Source organism: Mandrillus leucophaeus, unplaced genomic scaffold, assembly GCF_000951045.1.
Source record: "Mandrillus leucophaeus isolate KB7577 unplaced genomic scaffold, Mleu.le_1.0 Scaffold1147, whole genome shotgun sequence".
Classification (NCBI taxonomy): Eukaryota; Metazoa; Chordata; class Mammalia; order Primates; family Cercopithecidae; genus Mandrillus; species Mandrillus leucophaeus.
The window spans coordinates 389,817-413,843 of NW_012099732.1; the positions used below are offsets into that span (position 1 = coordinate 389,817).

Genomic DNA, 24,027 nt, shown 5'->3' on the forward strand with positions numbered 1-24,027 from the left:
GAACATGTCTAAAAGCCAAACGTCACTGTTAAAAATACCTAAATTGCTTGAGGTGTTGACATTCTAATCATGGAGCCACCTTTCTTTCAGATTCCCAGGCTGAAACTGAAGTCATTCATGATTTAAATCATTCATGATACTCTCCTCAACTTTCATATGTAAATTTTCATAAAATTTGACACTTTCTGTCTTGTAGACAATTAATGGGGTGATAATGGATCTAAGATGTCATCTAAAATGCTTCATTTTACTATTGTCAATTTCTTCTTATTGATATCTGTCAAGCCCCTTCCTTTTCCATTTTTACTGCTGACATCTTATTTTACGTTCTTCTTATCTCCAGTTTGAGCTATAACAATAGCCTTACTCTAACTGTTATGCATTTTCCGAGTATAAATGTGGGCAAAGAGTTAATAAAACCCTTTCACCTGATACATGAGGATCTGACCTTTAGTTACTCTAACTCTGTTGCCCTGGGAATCTGCTGAGTTTGGGATTTCAACTTTACCACAAAGGCTAAGCTGTTGCTTTTACCCCTGATGGAGTAAAAATAACCTCTTATTGGGATATTGTATTCGGGCTGTGTGGAACTATAAATCATTTATAAGGACCTGATGAAGATGACACAGTTTTGACTTCCCAGAGTGCAATTACTCTTGTAGCCAGCCTGCCCTTTGTAGAGACCCTGGAAGCTATGTCTATGGTGCTGTCATAAAAGATACTGCTCCTGCGGGGCATGGGGCTAGAAAGCCAGTGCAGTCTGTGGGCGTGACTAATGTGAGTATCCCTGCACCTGAGCTTTACTGCTGCGCTGGGCTGCAGCTCGGACTCCTGCAGAACAGCAGGGCTGATGCGGCCCTGCCCCTCTAGTCTAGAGAGTTGGAATATTTAGTGAAGACTAAGAAGAACCCCTCTCCCACCCTCTGTAAAAGGACTGTGGAATAAAGTTAATAAATCCTCCTTGTAGAACTGTTGAAAAATACAGAAAACTTTTTAGAGATAGAAGTTCCCTGAGCTATCACAATTCAAAAATAACAACAACGAAAAGCATGGTTAGATCTTTCTTTCAGTTAATATGTATGTGTGTGTGTGTGTGTGTGTGCGTGTGTGTAAATGTTTGCATATTTATGATGTGTCTTTCATTTTATATATATACATATATAAATGTTATTTCATGTATAATTTCCCAAATTTCTTTTAATATTCAATACCACCTAATAAGAATTTTCCAATTTTAAATATTACAGCCAATTTCCCATTACCTCCAGGATAAAATCCAAGCTCTTAATTTGCCATTCAAAACCTCACATAATATGAGTCCATGTTATCTTTTTAACTTTCTCTTTCACTGCTCTTCCTACCTATCTATATTCTATCATCCCTTGTAGATTCAGCCCAAATTTCATCTTCTAAGAAGCTTTTCTGCACCAATCCTAGCTTAAAGCAATCTCATCATATTCTGACTGTATTGTCTGGGCCACTGGTAATTTCGTACCTCTTAATGGTTTGGATCTCTTTTCTTGTGTATGTATTCATATGTCTGTATCTACATCTATTATACATCTTTTTTTTTTTTTTCCTGAGATTGGGTTCCACTCTTGTTGCTCAGGCTGGAGTGCAGTGGCACGATCTCGGCTCACGGCAACCTCCACCTTCCAGGTTCAAGCGATTCTCCTACCTCAGCCTCCCTAGTAACTGGGATTACAGGCAAGTGCCACCACGCCCGGCTAACTTTGTATTTTTAGTAGAGTTTTTTTCTCCATGTTGGTCAGGCTGTTTAGTAGAGTTTGGTTTCTCCATGTTGGTCAGGCTGGTCTCAAACTCCTGACCTCAGGTAATCTGCCCGCCTCAGCCTCCCAAAGTGCTGGGATTATAGGTGTGAGCCACCGTGCCCAGCCTATTATACATCTTACCTCCACCCCCATCCAACATGAAGAGAAAGATACAGACACTATACATCCTTCCAAAGAACCTAACATGGGGCCCTGTTCCCAGTTTTTACTGAATATGTGGATAACACATTTTTAAAAGTTTAGGACAATAGACAGTAAACATACATAGAGTATGAATAGATTAGTTTAAATAAAACAATATTTTTCAAGTTTACCTGTTCTCCACTGAGTGTCTGGAGAATTTTGATGTTTCCATCTTCCATCCTGTAGATAATGACCTGGCCTGTATGATTGTACCGAGGCTGTCCAGCAATATAGAGCACATCTCCAGAAGAAGCAGTAGCAGAGTTTACAGTGTAACCTAACAAAAGAAAGATTCCAGATATACCACCTGGACCCTTGAAGTCTTCATGTAATAAATTAAAACTCTTTCTAAATGACCAAGAGAATCATTTTTATATGGTTATATTTTGAAAATAATATTTTTTCTTCAGTGCATGTAAGAATTTGTTCTGGTGGAGGCTTTTAATGTGCTCACTATCTACCACAATTGCTTTCTCTGGAGAATCTATTTACCCCCAGTCTGAGTTTTTCATTATTTAAAATCACAAATGATACAACAATGATGACACACACAAAAACATTGCACATCCCCACCCCATTTTGTAATAAATCAATTGTATTTCATTTGGATATATGTGTCTGCACTACAGAATTTAATACTTTTTATATAATTGGATCAGAGAAAATGTAAACTTTTTCTGTGCTGCTACTAGCTTTTTAAATTGTAATTTTAAATAATTGAAGATGATTTCTCTTGGTTAAAGCATAAAGACATTACATTTACATTACATGAGCATTTCCCGATAAAACACTAGAATTCAGGTGGTTTTAATATTTTTGGTATTACACTTAAGATTTCAAAGACACCTTGGTGCATTTAAATTTGTCCCTCTTCTGGATTTTTTGACAGTAAATTTTAAGGAATAGGTCACTGGATCAAGTTTTTAATGATTCTTATAGTGTCTAGAAAATTGTTTCCAGAAAATTTGTACTACTTTGTTCTATGAACAGCCATATGAAAGATAATTTCATGAAACTGTCCCAGGCTTTGTGTATTATCACTATTATTTAAATTTGTGTATGTTTTAATAGGTGTTAAACATTGTCTAACAACAGTACCTTGCTGTGATTTTAATGTGACTTTATTCAACAGAGAGCTTGAATCGTTTTTCACATATCTGATCTTTCCTCTTTTTAATTGAGCTTCCATGCTCTTTAAAATTTTGAATTGTCTTTTTTTCTACTTTTGATTTTATTTGCATATATTTTATATTGAAGTTATTCCTGGGTCATTAATTTTGTTTCTTCAGTTTCTTCTGGAATACCTTCTTCTTCTGCGCAACCTCCTCCTCTGGTTTAGAAAAATCTGTTCTATTTCAGTAAGCATCATCTCAGTGCGGTGGGTACGACAGTGGGGGTGGAGGTCACATGTGGGTTAATCTGACCATGAGCCCTGTAAGTAGAGCCAGTGCATCTTGGGTGCTTCGCCCACCTAGATGTACACAATGATCAAGAGAATCTACATACAAACCTTTAAGATCAGCACTGTTTTTTATATTTTTAAGCATGTGCAACAAATTTTCAGCACTCTTTTGGGGCCATAAACCCTCTGTCCAGCTCCACTGTTTGGCTTCGGGCACATCTACCAACTCCACCATTGCAATGATGGAACGGCACACACTGCTTCTGGAAAGTCACATCTTTCAGATACTTGCTGGCTTTTCAGATATACACACCCCTGATTGCCTGGGTATTTTCATGGATGTTCTTAAAGTGAACATGAAGATTTGAATTTCTTGATTTGCATAATTTTTTGGGTTGTTCTGGGTCACGTGAATAGTAAACCATTTTAAGAGATCATCTCAGGCTGCTTACAGGAAGAGCATAAATTGTGTCTTTAAGATTAATTTTTGAGTGAAAAATCAGATTTGTTCTTTGTGTTTTGAGAACACAGCGACATCAATGAATAAAATTATCACATGCAGATTTTGATTTTATAAAAGGATTAACTCTTCTAATAACCAGATTTCTTCAGTGCAGTAGAAGTCAGATTATTTTTCAAAATGCCACAGAATAGCACTTCTCGCCGAGAAAAATATCATTTTCTAACTCACTTACCAAGTCTTTTACCATAAAGTAAGTTTGACTTTCTTCCAAAAGTGTTAAAAAGGAAAAAAAGTTTTTATACAATATGTTTATTCTTACAAGTGCTAAAGGAGCACAGTTATGCACGCATATTATCCTTTATGAATATTCCTCACATTCTCATTCCTTCATCTTTCTTTGAGGGTTTTTTTATTATTATGCATAATAGAATCTAAAATATTTTTTCAAACATGTAATGTGTTATATGTTTATAAAATGAATCTTTCAGGCCATGTTTATACATACATAAAATGGAAACGAAGAATGTGCAAAACGAAGGCCATTTTATTTCATGCCACTCTACTAAGAACCATAAAGAAGGGAGTAGAATGAGAGTGTTAGTACGTGTATGTGTGTAATTTGCAGAGCTGTGAATGTAACTTGATAAAAGGCCTCTTTTAAAAATAAGTTGAAAATTTTGTTTGAGGCTAGGAGTTGTGAGATTATTTAGTTAACTCTCTTTGATGACTTATACTTCATAAATAAAAATATTAGTTGAAATAATCTCAGGGACAGTTAGCATAGTTACTAATTGAGGCTTGGGTGTCTAAAGACAAGAAGGAAGTAAAGAAAAAGAGAGCCAGAGCCAAGTAAAGCCTAAATTTAGTAGAAGGAAAATAATTATAAATATTTAAGCTTAATAGTGTTTCCTGAAAAAGAAAAGAATAAGATGGACAAAAAGGGCTGGGCGCGGTGGCTCGCGCCTGTAATCCCAGAACTTTTGGAGGCTGAGGCTACTGGATCACCTGAGGTCAGGAGTTTGAGACCAGTCTGGCCAACGTGATGAAACCCGGTCTCTACCAAAAATACAAAAACTTAGCCAGGGGATGGTGGCGGGTGCCTGTAATCCCAGTTACTCGGGAGGCTGAGGCAGGAGAATCACTTGAATGCAGGAGGTGGAGGTTGCAATGAGCAGAAATCGTGCCACTGCACTCCAGCCTGGGCAATAAGAGAGAAACTCTGACTCAAATTAAGAGAAAAAAAAGAGGAAGAAAAGGCCAAAATGGGTGGCATAGCCCTTTGCATGAATTTATGAAGAATGAATTCTGTCAGTTCTCATAATTCACTTCTGGGGTAAAGGGCCAGGATCTAGTGAGGTAATGGGAAACAGGTATGATCTGTCTTGATGCCAAGACATTGCCTCAGATCTTTCCTTCTCCTTTGGAAGCTGTTGGCAGGAATAGAATTCAGCAAACTGTGGGTGGAGGAAGCGGGGGAACATAATCCCAGCTGTATTCTCACCACTAAATCCACTTGCAATGCGTATTGGCATAAGGCAGTTTGGGTAATAGAAAGATAGGGGTACGATTATGTCCTGAGACAGATGTTTGACAGCTAACTGATCATTATGGATAAGCACGGGATTTTTCTAATAGAGCCTCTGCCTCTCTGCTTCCTTCATAAGATTTTTCATAGTCTTACAACTTGCAATCCATACAGATTTACGAAAAAATACATTCAGTGTCTTCTCAATTTGTGACCCCCACAAGGAAACATTTTGAAAACTTCATTTCAGATTTAGAATATTATTTTGGGTGAAAAAAAAAAAAACAAGGTATTTGTCCTGCCTTTTGGATGCTTTTCTATTTTGAAAGAAATCCTACATGTATTAGACTTTATGTTGGCAAAATGTCATATACCCTCACTTGTGAGTAAGCTAATGAAATAATTTCTGAAACAGAAAAGGAAATCTCAGCACACTGTAGAAAACATATCCAAAAATTTCCTTTTTGGACAGAGAGAAGTCATATATTATAAATACTGTGGTCAGAAATGATTCTTTTAATATTTTCTCACTTACAGTGCCATCTTTAAGTTGAATTATCCAAGTCTGCTTTAAGCAACGTTTAACCAAAGCTTTTTGGGAATGACAAACTTAGGATTCTTAAAAGTTTACTTATTTTAAAGGAATTTAATCACATACAATGAAGAATACCAAAAACTACAGTGCTATCAATTAAAATATGTGGGCTTCCTAAGAGTGGCAACAATATCATACACATCTTTGTGGGCTTCACACAGTGTCTTTAATTTTGTAAATACTCAATATTTACTAGTAATAGTACTAATGTCAGCTACTATTATTATTTTGTATTATGTATGAGTTTTCTATTGCTGCTGTAACAAATTACTAAAAACTTGGTGGCTTAAAGCATCATAACTTATTATCTTACAATTCTGTATATTAGAAGTCTGGCATAGAGCTTCCTGGACTAAACATCAGGTTATTGGCAGGTCAGTGTTCCTTTCGGGAGCCTATCAAGGAGAATCCATTTTCTTGCCCTTTGTAGCACTGGAGCCATCCATAGTTTTTGGCTTGTGGCCCCCCTCCATCTTTAAAGCCAACAACATTGCATCTGTCTGACCATTCTCCCATAGTTCTGTCTCCCTCTGGCCACATCCAGGAGAGGTTCTCTGATTTTTAGAATGCTTGATTATATCAGGTCCAGCCAGATATCTGAGGATAATCTTCCCATCTTTTCCTTAATTTCATCATATCTGAAAAGTCCCTTTTGCCATGCAAAGTAACCTATTCATGGGTCCAGGGATTAGCACATGGACATCTTTGGGGATCATTATTCTGCCTACCACAATACTAATAGGAGGAATGTTTATTATATAACATTACATAATAAAAAATACAAAATAACATTTACATAATAAAATAATAGACAACACCCATTGATTGTTAACTGTGTGTCAGGCACAGTACTAAATACAGTCATTACTTAATCTAACAATCCAAATGATATATATGGTGTAATTATTTCCAGTTTAGAAATAGTAAGATTGAGGCTTTCAGCGGGAAAGTAATTTCCCTAAAGCCATAGCCAGAGGCAGAATCAGAAAACAAACTCAAGTCTCTATGACCTCATGGCTATCGCTAATTGTACATCTTGTACCATAACTGCTTCAAGTCTTTAGTATCAGCAGCTTTATAATTTTTATTTTTATGAGTGTACAATATTTGTTAAGTGGATTTGCTATTTACTTAACTATCTGCATATTTTGGGGCATTTAGGATAATGGCATTTCCCTCAATACCATAAATAATAACACAGTGGAAATAACTGTTCACTTGGCATTCTTAAATATTGGATTTTTTTCCTTAGGTTAGGTCCACAGAAGTGAAATTTCTGTATAAATGTGGTATGAACATTTTTATAGCTCTGTAAACACACTGTCAAATGCCTTTCATAAGGAGTTTTACTAATTTATATGTCATCCATTATATAGGAAGATAAATGTTCTATATTTATTCTACATAGAATACAAAGAAGCCTCAGGTTAAGCTGGTTCTTGATTCCAAGGTATTTCACGTAAACAGTCTCATAGAACCTTAGGATGTAGCGAACTTTTAGAAGATATCTAATCTAATCCCCAGCCCTCTTTTTTTAGATATTCTGTGTCATAGCACATATCATGCTGATAGTGATTGCTTGTTCTATTATTGTCTCTCACCCAAAAAAGTAAGATTTATGAATGTAGGAATTGACCTGCCTCATCTATCTTCTTATTCTCTATAAACTCAGTATTTGACACATTGCTGGTACTCAGTATTTGTGCGGTGCTTTCTTAATCAACCCAGAATCAGTTATTTCAATATCGTGATATGAACACTGACATAAGAATCAGGAAGTCTCAATTGTGGTTTCACACCTGTCATAGGCAGCTGGGACACAATTGTTCTATCTCTCAGTTTCTCAATTGGAAATTAAGACTACATGCTCCATAGGATCTCTTTTAATGCTGAAATTTGAAATGAATTTTAAGCCTAACCCCTATATTTTATATCACAATCCTCCAAATACTTAAAAGACATGCAATGCACACTTTGTTTTCTAACCTTCAATTTCTTTAAGTTTTGGAGAGAGTGAGACTTGTAGCAAGGAATTGCTTCTGGAGCTAACTTCTCTATGTAATCTTTTACTGGCACATCCTAGTTTATCATTTTCTCCCTCTAGCATGTGATACTTAGAACAATAAGATACTCTAGCTGTCGGCTGACCAGAGTGGAATGTAATAGGATTTCTATGAGAAACAGAGTAGACTTTCATTCATGCAGTTCTACATGTCTTAAGAGATTTTAGCAGTCACAGTGTAGCTGCTGTTGACTATTACATTTTTAGTCATCTAAAACTATAGTCCTTTTATTCTTCTTAAGTCCTGCTGCCCCTACAGCTTTAATCGGTGTCCTTAAATAAGGAGATGTATAAACACCGCAGTAAAGACCTGCCACCTTCCTGGTAAAATAGAAAGCAACTGGGACAGAGAGAAAAAGACTTGCCTCTGGGACAGAAACATCCCAGAGAGGAATGCTAACATGTGAAACTGAATGCTTCCAGGCCAAGGTATTCTTTTTCTTTATCACTGCATCCCCAGTACTAAGATCAATGCCTGGGGCAAAAGAGGAGCCTCCAAATATTTGCTGAGTGAGTAAGAGCTGGGAATCCATATCCTGATGGTCCTTTCTATTCTAGGTCCTCCCAATCGTTCACAGAGATCTTTGTTCAGTGATGGGAGAGTTCCCTGGCATCCCCTAGGCATTGCTCAGCTTGGTATAGATCCCAAATAAAGTGGTACCAGACATATACCTCCTCATTTCTGGCAAGACACTGGGAAACAGGATCATGTTACATCACTGGGTTTACATTCAATATTTGTCTGATTGTGAATGGAGCTATTAAAGAAGAAGTTACATGACAAAATACATTTTTCTTTTCCAAAATTAGGACCCATAGAGAGAAATTAATGATAGGAGACATTTAAGACAATACGCGAGTTTGGTTTTCAGGATATAGGAGAAGTTGAGGTTTCCTTTTCTACTCTCATTTCTTGTCCACAGGTTCAAAGCTCTTCTTGAAGTTAAAATTGATACCAGATACAGAGAAACTGAACATATCAGAAAGGGCACATATCATCCAAAACCATTCCCTGCATTAGATAGCCCTGCTAACAAACAATGTCTTCCATGTGTGTCATTTTGACTAACTAAAGCTGCTCCGAGGCCTGAAACTTTGCATGGGTTCTGAAAAATACCCGACTCATTGAAATAATCTTGCTATATGGTTGCAAGCCTATAGAAACATAAGCAAATAATGCTAAAGGTAAAAAATTGAAAAGTAAGACAATTCTTTTATAATTATATCCAAGCCTTACCTAAATAAGAAGCAAGCGGTTCATTCTTTTTGGTAGACTCAACGTTAAAGGTTGTGTTTCGAGGGATGATGATTTGACTAGCCTTCTGCATGACAACTGTTCCATTCCAATCATAGGCTCCTACTGCTCCAAGCATGACCCAGTCCTTACATGCAAACGGATAAGATAATTATATTTAATAAAAATAATAAGGGGAAACACTTAAACACCATTAACAATGTGTATAGATATACCATTCAAAGTGCTTCACATTTATTAGCTCATATAATCCTCATGATAACTCTATGGGCTAGATGTTATTGTTACCATACCTGTTTTACAGAAAAGGAAATCGAGGCACAAATAACTTGCCCAAGTTATACAGTAAAATTGCACATAAAAATGTCCATATTCTTTTGCAAGGACCATTATGCCTTTTCTTTCATTACCTGCAAATGATATATTTTTAAATCTCGCCTTTCTACTTTATTCTGGGTGCCAAGAATCGTAGGTCTTGAACACGGAATTGTAATAAGACCGTTGAATTCCTTGACACTGTGGAAAAATTTCCACATCTGTAGCAAATATGTTAAATTATTTCATTTAGACAGATACATAATTACAAGGCACAGCTCACACTGTCTGATTCACAACTATTAATACAACACAATAAGCTGTGTGAGAGAACATGTTTTTCTAATAAGAAGCTTGTGAAATGACATTTTCCTGTTTGAATTAGCAAACATCATCATAGCCTGCATAATTGTTTAAGCTATGAACTGCACGTTGCACTTACAGTCCTGATGGCTAGATGTTGGTTTTGGGAAAGGAAGTCTTGCAAACATATATTTCATTTTCCACAAACTGGTCAACATACCTGTGAATAATGAGCACTGAAGCCAGTCTGAGACATTTCCATTTCAAATGAAGCTGCTGACTGGTCAGCTGTAGCTATAACATAGGAAAATATCACTGTAAATAAGTAACAATGCCTTTTCATGCACTACTGACTTGCAGAATACAGATACCTGGTAGGACTTGTGGTCTTACCAACCAGAACTTCAAACATTTTAGGGCATTTTCAGCCATACATTTCTCAACTCAAAATTTCTAGGTAGGCCTGGGTAGAAGACAGAGAAAGATAGTCAAAGGGCTCATGTATCAAATTCTTGCTCATTAGCGGCCCTGTCCTTGCTGGAGGGGTTGAGAAATCTCCATTCTTATACTGTAGCATGTTGTGGATCCTCTGGTGCTTTGGGTCCACATGGTTTAAGTTGGATGTACTACAGGAGGAGATTCCTATCCAAATCCATGCCTTGGGAACACTGCCAAGAAATTCCCTTAATATGTTACGGGACTGAAAAAAATTTCATTCACATGTTTGAGGAGGTTTCTCAGCTCCATCAGTTCCACCCATATTCAGGCCATAGATCCTGTCAGAGTTTCATTGAGTGGTAAAGGGTTTAGGTATTTTAGTATGCATTTATTTGCTCTAATCACTGCTGGCAAGTGTCACTCACAGATCAGGAGGGGTCTTTGGATAGGGCTGCCCACATGCCTTTCAATCATGTATATTTAAAAGATCCTGTAGCCATTTTGAAGCTCTTTACTGAAATGCAGAGACAATTCAGAGCATTTTATGGCAGTCTGCTACTCTCAAATTATTCTCAAAATATTCACAAACCCAAAGCCACAATTTCCTGAGGGAGTTGATGGAATGTTGATTTATTTGCTTGCACTAGGGGTTACTGATTTATTTGGTCTTGCAGATAAGTTAAAAATAGCACTTAAGAAAGTCAGTCTGCCCTTTCGTTGAGGCAAGAGAATAATCAAATTTGTGAAGGTAACTGTATTTGTTAGTTATTTACATGGATAAAATTGTGAACAAATACATCAGTAATTACCTTTGTAGGACTAGATTAAATAGGGCAGTCAATAATTCCAATATATCATTTTAATCTCTTGTACGAATTGTCCTGTAATTTAAATGACTGAGATGCACTTTAACTTTAATTTAAACATGTATTTTCAGTCCACAATGCTTTCAGGGGTTCTCTCACTTATCTGCAAGATCGGTAAGAATGCAGCAACAGAAGCCTGCATTATTTCCAGCACCTGCCCTGCTGCTATTCTGTCTTCAGCTGAGAACAGACAGAAGGAAGCTATGTGAAGTTCTTCCTGCTGCAGTGGCATCATGATAAGAGGTCACTATATTCTCCTGGGCTTCTTGTTGCAAACTCCTCCCTGGACTGTTCATGGGTGTTTGGGCCAGCCCCTCTAACCACTGTGCAGCCTCTGGTTAGAAATGTTGGCATTTTCTCCCAATGCTCAATGGGAAATGGAGACAGTAGATCATTTTCTGATGTACTAGGCAAGTCCTTGGCATACTTGCCTCAATAGATGGCACTGTCCTTGACAAGCAGAAATTTCTTAATCACAGCTATTTGTCATCTTAAGATACATGTTGACAGGAAATGGAGATTTCCCAAGCAACAAGGAAATAAAGTAAAAATCTCACGAAAAAAAAAAAAAAAGAAATAATCTAGTCAAAACACTGCTTTTGGTGTAGTGTCGCAACAAAGATGATACAGAAGACATTTTTAATCTGTAAAGTTCCTTATAAAATGATGTCATATTTAAATATAGAGACTTCTTGGAGTGTTTGGGCTCTTCAACATGTCACCTTTAACCCATGGTGTAGTCAGATTAGAAACAATCTGAAATGTCATTTCAGATCATTGATCTCCCCCTCCCCCAGCTGATGTAGGCTTCATTTTTGCCAGTGTTAGATTACTTGCTTATTTAAGAGGAGATTTAGAAATGACACTGTATTCTTTTGAACTATAAAATATAACTATGTAACTTTTTTAAAAAATTATTTTTACAGATTGTTTCTATCATATCTTAGCCCATGTTATTAAAAATAAAAGTACACAATGAGTTGGAAGACCTTATGTATTTTCCTTAAGGCCAGCCAAGTTCATAATCTGGTTTATTGGTAAATGACACGGGGAGAGCTGTTGAGAGACCAAAGCCACTTAAAAATGACTTGTACACAGAGCACAAGACAGCCGAGTTCTTCAGAAGCAGCTGTAACTCCAGACTCATAAACAATTAGAGTGTTCTGTTTCTAAAGGCACAGGGGAAAGAGGCCAGGGGAAAAGGGAGGCAGAGAAATTCAGTCTGGCTGGGCAGTAGATTCCTATCACCTCTAAATCAAATGTTCTAAGTACGGATTGTGACCCAGTCATGAAATCAACAGACTGAGTATAGCCAGCATTTTTTTTTCATTGAAAGAGATTAGGGCAGAATGGAAGAGATGAGAAGCCATCACAGTGTATCACATATAATAAGAATTATCTTGTGAAACTTTGCCTTATTTTTATATGTATATATTTATGTGCACTGGGTCAAAAAGCAACATGTAGTTATTATTGTGAGTCACACTCAAAAAAAGTTTGAAAGCCATAACTCTAAATAATCTTCTTTCCTTTCTATACATTTTCATAGTCTCATTTTTCTGCATTTTCCCAGTCCCTTGATGCTCAATCAAAATGGTCCACTTTCTTCAGTTATATCTCATTCCCATTTTGTCTTTCTGTTTCCTATTATCAATCATATCAGGGAGACCAAGAAGGTGCTCTTAAATTTCTGCTTTTAAGATGCAGAAATAACAGTCTTTTAGTGTGTCCTCACAAGGACACGATCAACCGGATTTGGATGTAGCCTAAGGGGAAAAGAATTCTCTGGTGGTTTCTCTCCCTAGCTGGAGAAAAGGCGCATGTTCCCTGAGACTAGAGATCATCAAAGAATGTGACGAAAGAAGCTTTGCCAGTTTGCCTGGCATAACAATTCTGAAGATTTTTTAAGGAAAGATCTAGTTCCAAAGTAATTAGCTACTTGACATCCTCTACCTAAGGCAGAATGGGGAATGCCATAACTTGTTATCCTTAACAGCCAGTCACCATTGAAAAATCAAGGGAAAATCTGCAAAGAAGTAACATGATTTAGACAAATACAGTGAACCAATGTTTCATTGCCATGGATTTTAAGGCAGAGTTCCATGAAGACCTTTAAACTGGGCAAGGAGCAAAATACAGAGAAAATAAATGAACAAAGAAGTTATTGCATAAGAGCACTCTTGTATGTAGCAGCTCAATATGAAACGAAGAAACAATTAAAAAAAAAAAAAACAAAACCTGAGATAGTACCCTCATTTTCTAAATCTATGTTACAGAAAAGGAATAAAGCACATGGAAACATTTTTGTCCTGGCACATATACATTGACCATTGTCTTCATCGGCTGTCCCATCAGCACTGTCCTACCGTGCCCTTACAAAGAGAGCCTCTAGCAGACACAGCGTTCTGAGAAACAGCTGTCTCAATGACAGATTTATATAAAAGAGCATTGTTCCATGCTAGCTATTGTACACAGTAAAAAAATGTATTACTGATGTGTTAGGAATAAATACAAAAATCCTGTTACATTGATTTTGAATTGTAGAGAGAACATGCAGCAATAAGATAAATAGACATACCTTCCAGGGCAAATATTCTTTCTCCCAGAGTTTTAACAATGGTGACTAGAGCCAATTCATCAGAGACATTGAAGAAATGCTTTTCAGTGGGTTCGCTTGCAATTGATTTTATTTCCTCCACAAATTTTTCAGTGCTTAAATTTCCTCGGTTATAGCTGCCAAGAATCTAAGACACAACAGGAACAGCAAGAATATATTTTAAATTATATGTGTTAAATAAAGGATCTCAAGCATTTTGTCAGTAAACAACAGGGTAGAGTACCTTAGCATAATGGAATTTTTATGTACTTTCATATTTATGGAAGATTGATTTTCAAAATTTGTAGACTCCCTAATATTAACTGTTATATAAACACCACAATTGGTGTAGAAAAATATAAAGGGCAATTGTGTATGTGTGTGAAAATTTCTCCTCTTGTACTCTGTGTCTCTGTTACTAACAGCTGTATTTTTAAAATCTGACAGTTCAAAAGTAATGTTATATTCATAGTTTCTGAATGTCTTTGATATTATTCCAGCTAGTGATGTCATTATCTGCTGGCAAAGGCAATCAGCAAGTGAGTTGCCTGCTCTTGAATGAGCAATTCTTCCTGAAACTCTTACCAAGGCACAGCCCACCACATATATATTTTAAACACATACTGGACTAAGTGGTGATCTAAATTGGCAATCTAGACAATAAACAATTGAGATATTCTTGTTTGAAACCAAATGCTGGAGACAGGGACATTCTTTTTTATAGAGAGGAGAGAGAAGCAGGAGTTATATATAATAGTTAACTATAATTATTTAGCTGTCCAAGCAGGTTTTCTCAAACATTTAGTTTTTTTTTTAGGTAACGTTTATTGCAATAAATTATATACAGTAAAATTCACCCTTTTTAGATGTACAATTCTATGAGTGTGACAAACCAATATAGTTGTGTTACTGCCATATCATGTAGAATATTTCCATCACCCCAAAAAGCTCCCTCCTGCCCCTACAGTCAATCCCTTCCTCCCCTCGTCCACCTCTGGCAACCACCGATCAATTTTCTGTCCTTACAGCTTTGATTTTTCCAGAATGTCAGATTTAAGGAATCATATAGTATGTAGGCATTTGTGTCTGGCTTCTGTGACTTTGCACAATGCTTTTCAGAGTCATCTGTGTTGCTTCATGTTGCAGTAGCTGGGTCCTTTCTGTTGCAGAGTAGCATTCCATTGTATGGATGCACTACAATTTATTTAATGAGAACATCTGAGTTGTTTGCAGCTTCAAGATATTATGAATAAAGCTGTTGTAAATATTCACACATAGGTCTTTGTAATAGACGTATATTTCATTTTCTCTTGAGTAAAGAACTAGGAGTGAAAGTATTGGGTCACGTAATAAGTGAATGATTAACTTTATAAGAAATTGCCAAACTGCTTTCCACAGTAATTGTCCCATTTTGCCATTTTACTATTCCCATCAGAAATGTATAAGAGATCCAGCTGCTTTGCATGCTTGTCAATACTTGTTATTGTCAGCTTTTGTTGTTGTTGTTGTTCACTTGTTAGTTTTAGCAATTGTGTTGATGTGTAGTGGTGTCTTATTAATTTGCATTTCTCTAATGACTAATGATGTTGAGACTCTTTCATACACTTATTTGCTATAGTATTTCTTCTTTGGTGTAGTTAGTGTCTGTTCAAATCTTTTTTCCCATTAAAAGACAATGAGATGTGAATTTTCCCTTAATTGTGTTGTAAGAGTTCTGTATATAGTCTGGATGCAAGTCCTTTCTGTGTTTTGCAGATGTTTTCTTCCTGCCTGTGGGTTGTCTTTTCATATTCTCAACAGTGTCATCTGAAGCGTAGAAGTTTTACATTTTGATGAAGTCCAACTAATTAGCTTTGTTAAGGTTTGTACTTTTTCTGCCTAAAGAAATTAGTTTTTAATGTAAAAATTTCATATTATGTTAAAACTTAGTTTTTAATATAAAAATGTTCAAGATAATGAAAACATTTTTAAAACCATATGTAAAATTTAACATGCAAAAAAGTTTAAAAATCCCCAATATGTAGATATGACCTAATTTTATTTTTTAAATCACATAACTACATGGGCATTAAAAAATGTGAAAAAATGTGTATCATAATTTCTTATTTTTTATTTCTGTATATTAGGACACTAAGTGTTTCCTTATATTTGTGTCAATATATTTTTTAAAACCTTACAATAGAAAATCACTTTTGTAATAAATAAAAAATTAGTTTTTATCCTAACATTTGTAGTTGCAAGCGTTACCTGCAGATTATCACTTTAGTTTTTATTTTTTATATAAAATTTTAAAATTCTATAAATTTTTAACACTAAAAATTTATATTATTATATTACTGTTATTTACAACAATAACTCAAACTGGACACAAGCAAAATATCTGTAAACAGTAGAGTACAAATTGTGGTCTATAAAATAGATAACAATAACAAAAAATGAACCCCCCGTACACAAAATATCACAAACAATAATTATGTTGAGTGAAAAGCTAAACACACAGTACATACTATACAGTTTTATTTATTTGAAATTCAAGAATTGGCAATCTAAGCGAGCTATAAGTGGTAAGTCACATCAGTGGTTACTACAGGGGGTGTGTATTTAAAATGAAAACAAACAAACAAACAAAAAAACATTGCTGGGTATATATCCCAAAGAAAGGAAATCAGTATATTGAAGAAATATCTGCACTCCCATGTTTATTGCAGCACTGTTTACAATAGATAAGATATAAAATTAATTGTAAGTATGGATCAACAGATGAATGGATTTAAAAAAACATGATATATCTTCAGAACAGAATATGATTTATCCACTAAAAAGAATGAAACTTTGTCATTTGCAGCAATATGGATGGAAATGAAGAGCATTATATTAAGTAAAATAAGTCAAGCACTGAAAGACAAATATCATTACATTCTCACTCAAATGTGGGAGCTGAAAATGTGGATCTCATGGAGGTAATGAAGAGAGTGGTGGTTACTAAAGGCTGGAAAGAGTAGTGGGGAGGAGCAAGGATGAAGAGGGGTTAGTTAGTGGGTATAAAACTACAATTAGATGGAAGGAATAAGAGCTAGTGTTCAGAAGCACTGTAGGGCAACGACAGTAAACAAGATTGTATTTTTCAAAATAGCTAGAGGAGAAGATTTGGAATATTCCCAACACAAAGAAATGATAAGTGTCTAAGGTGATGGATATTCCAACTGCCCAGATTTGATCATTACCCACTGTATGCCTGTATCAAAATATCACAGGTACCAGGTAAATATGTACCATGTATCCATAAAAATTAAAAACAAATTTTAAAAAAGAAAGCACAGGAAACTTTCTGGGAGTGATGAAATTGCCCTATATCTTGATTAAGGTCTTATGTGGTTGCACACAATTGTCAAAACTCACCAAATTGTTCACTTCGTGCACACTTTTCACACTGAAACCTTGCATTTCACTGTATTGTAAATATCACCTCAATTTTTAAAAACAGAATGAACTATATGGATATGCAACAATATGGATGAATCTTAATATAGTATTAAGTTTCAAAAGTTCCAAAATATTATATACAGCATTACACCTCTTTTATAATGTTAAAAGCAATGAAATATTCTTAAATTTTTTTTTTTTTGGATATGTATGGGTGCCTAAATATTATTTTGAAAAGTAGAGCAAGGGTTGAGGAATATAGAAAGTGGACTGATGGTTACCCAAGTGGAGGAAGGCAGGTGGTAAATGCGCTCACATGTAGTTGTCAGAAAAGAGAGCTAGCTCTTGATTTGGGTGGTAGGTTCATGGATGCTTATAATATTATTAAAATAAATACACAGATATAGTTCTAAACAGAGAAACAAATAAAGCGAGTCACACTTCAACAAATGATTACAATGTGGCCTGAACAAAGCAAGGATCAGGATTAATTCAAGGCTATGCTCCTGGAATCCAAAAAACGAAGGAAAGACACTGAGCCCTTTGGTATTGTTTGATTTTGTTTTTTTTTTGTTTGTTTGTTTTGTTTGTTTTTTTTTTTTTTTTTTTTTTTAAGACTATCCAAATCCTGTAAGAAGCAGGAGAGTCTTGGCCTCCAGTGACCATTAAGGTACAGGGATTTTCTGACTTCACATTTATTTTTCCAATAATAGCCTTGTTTGGCATCATTAAAAATGAAGAGCTCCATGGTGCTGCCTTCAAAGTCCTGTTACAAAACAGACCTCAAACACCCTTCCGACCACGGTTCTGCACTGTGGCCTGGAAAGATAGTGGGCACAAGGGCAATGGGCTTGAGGGCTGCCCCCACCCCTTTCCTTCAGGTCTGAGGCTCCCCCTACCTACCCGAGTAGCTCACCCCCACTGTACATCTACATGTAGTTTTTTAAAGTTAGATTTATAATGATAAATTAAAAAACTGATATTTTGATTAGGAAGGATACAGATTTTTCACTTATAGAAAGTTAGAAAAGAACTAAAATTACTGTTTAAAGTGTTGCTGTTTATGATCTACAAAATATTTGTTTATTTGTATCATTAAAGGGATAGTGGGCTGGGTGTGGTGGCTCCCGCCTGTAATCCCAGCACTTTGGGAGGTCAAGGTGGGTGGATCCCCTGAGGTCAGGAGTTCAAGACCAGCCTGACCAATATGGTGAAACTCCATCTATACTACAAATATAAAAATTAGCCAAATGTGGTGGTGCGCACCTGTAGTCCCAGCTACTTGGGAGGCTGAGGCAGGAGAGTTGCTTGACCCCGAGAGGTGGAGGTTGCAGTGAGCTGAGATCGTATCACTTCACTCCATCCTGGGAGACAGAGCGAGACTCCGTTTAAAAAAAAAATGGATAGTGGTTTAGAGCAACGACTGAAATACTATAATGTACACTCAATGTTAATGTGAGAAAGTGAGTCTTGCAGGCAGTGCAGTGGCTTTTGAATGTTCCTTACTAGAGAGAAGGCAGTGGTGGATTTATTCTCAATTCTTTTCTTTTGCTTCAGTAAGGCTCTCATCCTTTTCCCTGGGGAGTATCAGTGACTATCCCAGAGGAAATACCACATGTCTCATCAGAGGACTTTAAGCCAACTCTGCTCCCATTGTCTGGGACCCCCCAAGTCACTGGGTGTCCTTGCCTCTTTCTCAGCTCCCTCACCTGCTGTTCCATGAAGTTACGGGAATAATGAGGTTACAGGAGTAATGCACTAATGTCTGGGAAGAACTTCAAGCTGCTTTGAAGAAGCACACTGTTAAAGAAAACTAGAGCTGACTCTGAAGTAATTGGCATACCATTTCGGCAACTTTTTTATTTTAGAACTTGTTCCCCAATAGAATGTCTACATTTTAGGTAGAAAGGTCTACACCAGGAGCTTACAAATTGCATCAGAAAACAAAAATTCATTTCCTGTCTACTTCTCCGAAAAGCAAGTGTCAAACATCAGAAGTTATTAATATTTAAACAGAGATAACTGGCACTTTCCCACACTTTAGCTAAGTGATGGGGGAAGATAATTAATGAAAAAGGTAGTTGAAAATTGCTCAGAATGGAAAGGGAAGCCCAGTGGCCTCTACTCTTGTTATATCGAACAAATCCTCTCTCTTATTTAAAAAGGCAAAGACATTTTTCCCACCTTCCCACCTTCTTCCCTTCCTTTCCTTCTCCTCGTTTTCTCTTCTTTTTTTCAGTCCTCTTTTTCTCACCCTTCCTTCCTTCTTATGTTTTTGCTTCCTTCTTCCTCTTTTCATCTTTCCTTATTTTCTTCCTTCCTCAGTTTCAATGATTGTTTGTTGAGTGTCTGTTTGGCCTGGCATTGTGCTGGGTACTAAGGACCCAGAGGGAGCAAGATCCAAGTCTGTCCTCACAGGGCTTACCTTCAAATGGAGACCTTTCTCTTTTCCAACCTGGTTTGTGTGACTTTCATAAAATGACCCCAATATGCACACAGCTCTTCTCTACACCCAAGAGTTTGAAAACATCTCTAGCAACACACTTACAGCTATGGAAAACCGTTGAATGTTTTCATCTTCACAGTCTTGAATGACCTTCTTCAGTCGATGGTTGTCATGGGACTCTCCATCCGTCACAATAACCATGACTTTTTTAACTCCTCTTCGGGCACCCCGGGCTTCCGTGAATGCCTCCTTTCTGAAGTAATCACAAACAACAGAGAGGTTGACCAGACACCACTTTACAGTAGACAAAGTAAAAAACTAAACAAAAACACTGACTACTCTAGGTAACCTGGTGCTTCCCTCCAAAATTAGCATCAATGCCCATCATTCAAGCTGGGAGGCTTGATGAGCCTTGTTTGTAAGAGTTTTCAATTTATTTCAGATGATGGAGAGGTCTCCATTTTGTTAATCACCACACATCCTATATATAAAAAGGCACCAGTATTTTGTTCTTTGGAAATTTCAAAGGGAGGGTGTGACTGAGGCATACATCAGGGTCAGAGAAGGCCAGATCTGTAAACACTCCCCTAGCTGCTCATTTCTCTGTAAACACCCCTTCTCTCATTTGACAGGTCTCTTTTCTTCTGCTTCTAGCAGAAACTTTCGCTTGAGACTTCGCTTCCCCCACAGCTACTCTGACATTTGTAGAATGGCTCAGAAATCCTCTAATCTGGGGAGGAGAGATGAGAGAGAACAGAGTATTAGTGGGGCTCTGAGGGCCTGAGAGTGTCCTGGGTATAGGGACATCTGCAGTCTTTCACATGGGAGTAAAAGACTGCAGATGCTGATGGTCTGGGTCCATGGAGTAGTCAGTTGTGTTTTAGGGGTCAAAAAGTGGTTGGCAGAGTTACAAAACATTTGGCCTGAACTATGTGTTAGGACACAGGCTGCTGAGAGCAGGGTGGGAGAAGATGGCACGGAGAGGAGGGGAAAATGCTATAACCCAACTGCAAAAACACCCGAATTTCAGGGAGGCCGAGGCGGGCAGATTACGAGGTCAGGAGATGGAGACTATCCCAGCTAACACGGTGAAACCCCGTCTACTAAAAATACAAAAAATTAGCCAGGCATGGTGGTGAGTGCCTGTAGTCCCAGCTACTCCGGAGGCTGAGGCAGGAGAATGGCGTGAACCTAGGAGGTGGATCTTGCAGTGAGCTGAGATCGCACCACTGCAATCCAGCCTGGATGACAGTGCGAGACTCCGTCTCAAAAAAAAAAAAAAAAAACAGAAATAAAACGAATTTCAATTTAATTAAACAGCGTGTATAGAAAGAAACAGAAGACAGGGAAATGAAAATTTTTGTCTTTTATGTATTCTATATAAATATATACACACACTTCTCCCCTCCCCCTTTATTTCCTTTTACTCAAACCTTTTCTCGCTGGAGTCTTGGGAGAGATGAGTATATTTTATTTAGGACTAAAGTAATGAAAGGATTTCATATATTTCTAGGATTTTGGTACAAAGTACATCGATCATTGTACTGAATGGTCCATTTAGATATTTGGTTGTACAGACAAACTGCTGTCATTAGGGATAGATTTGCTAAGGAAAGGCCTGTCTTAAGCTAACATTCCAAAGAGTTTGCACAACAGATACACAGTAAATATACCATAATTGATATCTTTAAGCAGGAAGAGAGGATTCTGGTGAAGTGGGCAAAAGGATTCTATATGATTACTTTTCCCTTCAAAGGACTTAAAGCAAATATGACAAGATGTTGACAACTGTCAGTTCTGAGTGTCGGATATACAGGATATACAGTTGTACTAACTTTTTACTTTCTTTGAGTAACTATATCTCTCTGCCCTCTATACTTGACAAAGACCCTCTCCTTGACCAAAACTGAGTCTGGCTCCTTTATGTCTTCTTCTAGACTGGGCTCTGACCTTGGGCTGTGTTCTTTACCCACTTAGTCCAGTTTTAGCAAGAATCCGACTTCACCAATTTAGTGGAAATCCCTCATCCTTGTTATCTGATCACATTCCTCATTCCCCACCCTCTAAATCTTATTACCCTGTTCTGTGATATTATCTTTTAAAAGAATTGAATTTATAGGCAATTAGGCTGAGATAGCTCCTGTGACTTATGTTCCTATGTAAGCAAACCAAAATCCAATTCAATGTAAACAGTAAAACAAAACTTAAACATTACCAATTAGAAACTGCCAACTAACTTCTAACTAGAGACTTTACCAATCAGAACCTGGCAAGTAACCTCTAACTAGGGACTTTCCACCAGATCATACCCAAATAAGTTAAATGCCTAGCTGTAGCCAATCAAGTCATTTCTTTAATTTGATTTTGCATTCAGCCCATAAAAGCCTATTGCGCACACTACTAACATGGATCTTTCCAAGTCTCTTATGGTTCTGAGTGCTGCCTGATTCATGAATCATTCTTTGCTCAAATAAACTCTTGTCAAATTTAATTTGTCTAAAATTTTCCTTTAACATATAATAAATATGTATTTGGTCTCTGCCTCTGGTTTCTGGTGCAGAACTCCTAAAACTCTTATAATTTCCTGAGCAATACTGGTGCGAGGAGCATCTTTTGTTCTAATATATGGCCTTTAACCTGGGTTTCTGACGTAGATATTCTAATCTGTTGAATTTTCTGGGTGATAGGAGTATCTTTTGTTCTAATGAAGTAACTCTTGGTGGGCTTCTAAATGGGAGTTGGTCACCAGAAGGACCAGGCCATGATCAGAAGCTTGAAATGTTCAGCCCCAGCTCTCATTCTCCAGGAGGAAGTGAGGGGCTAGAAACTCAGTTAATAATCAATCATGCCTATGATCAAGCCTCTGTAAAAATTTCTGAACTACGGGTTTCAGAAGTTTTCCAGGTTGCTGAACATGTGGAAGGGGGTACACCATGAGAGGGAATGGCAGCTCTGACCCCTTTCCCTTATGGCTTGCACTATGTATCTCTTGCTGTTCCTGAGTTATATCCTTTTATAATAAACTAATAATAGTAAGTAAGATGCTTTACTGAGTTCTGTGATCCACTTTAGCATATAATCAAACCCAAGTAGGGAGTCTAATTTGCAGCCACATTAGACAAATTGTGGGTAACCTGGAAACCTTCTGGCTCTAAATTGGAGGGAATTCTTGAAGGACTGAGCCCTTAATCTGTGGGAGGTCTGCACAAACTCTAGTTGGTGTCAGAACTGAATTGAATTCTAGAACACTCAGCTGATGTCAGATAACTGGTCAATGTGGGAAAAATCCACACATCTGGCATCAGAAGTGATGTGTCAAGTGTTGAGAGCATAGAAAGAGAAAAACAGTTTTATTTTTCCTGCTATTTATCTGCCTTTGGCAAGAATCCTGTTGAGCCAGTCTAGCAAGAATCCCCCAGCCTTGATGTTTCCTCCAATCCCTGCCCTGCTCCTTGACTACAAATGCCCACTTGTCCTCACTGTAGTCAAAGCTGAGCCCAATCTCTCTTCCCTACTGCAATACTTTCATTGTAAAGGTCCCTCTTGAGTGATGTCTTCTTTACAATCTTTAACAAATGTCATGAATAATTTTTAACATACTATACAAGTAGATTTTCTGGCTTTTTTCTTTCTTTCTTTTTTTTTTTTTTAAGGCAGAGTTTCACTCTTGTTGCCCAGGCTGGAGTGCGGTGGCGTGATCTCGGCTCACTGCAGCCTCCGCCTCCCGGGTTCAGGTGCTTCTCCTGCCTCAACCTCCTGAGTAGCTGGGATTATAGGCGCCCACCACCACGCCCGGTTAATTTTTTTTTTTTTTTTTTTTTTTTGTATTTTTAGTAGAGACAGGGTTTCACCATGTTGGCCAGGCTGGTCTCAAACCCCTGACCTTAGGTGATGCAGCCACCTCGGCTTCTCAAAGTGCTGGGATTACAGGCATGAGCTACTGCACCCAGCTGATTTTCTGAATTTTTAATGTATACAAACAAAGGTGAAAACAGATGTTACACATTAGTCTTTAACAGCTCTTTGTATTTGAGTATCATATAAGATTCAATCATTTTTGAAATTCAAATTCCTTAGATCACTAAAACTTCCTAATTCTCCTAAATATCTAGGTTACAACTGAACTCAATGAACATCAGCTGAAGGAGATGATTAAGAAGACTTTCATAAATAAAATGTGGCTGTTCTAAAATCAGGGCTGGCTTTACGTAATGGAAGATTAGCCATTGGCAGAACTCCTGAGTACACCGTTTCTGTTTCAACTACATTCCTTAACAAATTGTCCTTGTCCTCAAAGTACCAGTATCCAGTGTCCTTTCTTGGCACTAAGCACTGACTTTCCTGCATGCTTTAAAAAATTTA

The 24,027-nt window shown here is 37.1% G+C and overlaps 1 protein-coding gene across 1 annotated transcript in view; it reads right to left on the reverse strand.

Moving 5' to 3' along the window:
- ITGA1 (integrin, alpha 1) overlaps positions 1-24,027 on the reverse strand; it is a 176,535-nt gene that overhangs the window by 56,006 nt on the left and 96,502 nt on the right. Inside the window, exons 8-12 of the mRNA XM_011997663.1 lie at positions 19,768-19,918; positions 13,779-13,944; positions 10,117-10,190; positions 9,261-9,405; positions 2,108-2,253 (exon numbers count right to left, since the gene is read on the reverse strand). Of these exons, the coding sequence (XP_011853053.1) occupies positions 2,108-2,253; positions 9,261-9,405; positions 10,117-10,190; positions 13,779-13,944; positions 19,768-19,918 (682 nt within the window). The remainder of the gene's footprint in view (positions 1-2,107; positions 2,254-9,260; positions 9,406-10,116; positions 10,191-13,778; positions 13,945-19,767; positions 19,919-24,027) is intronic.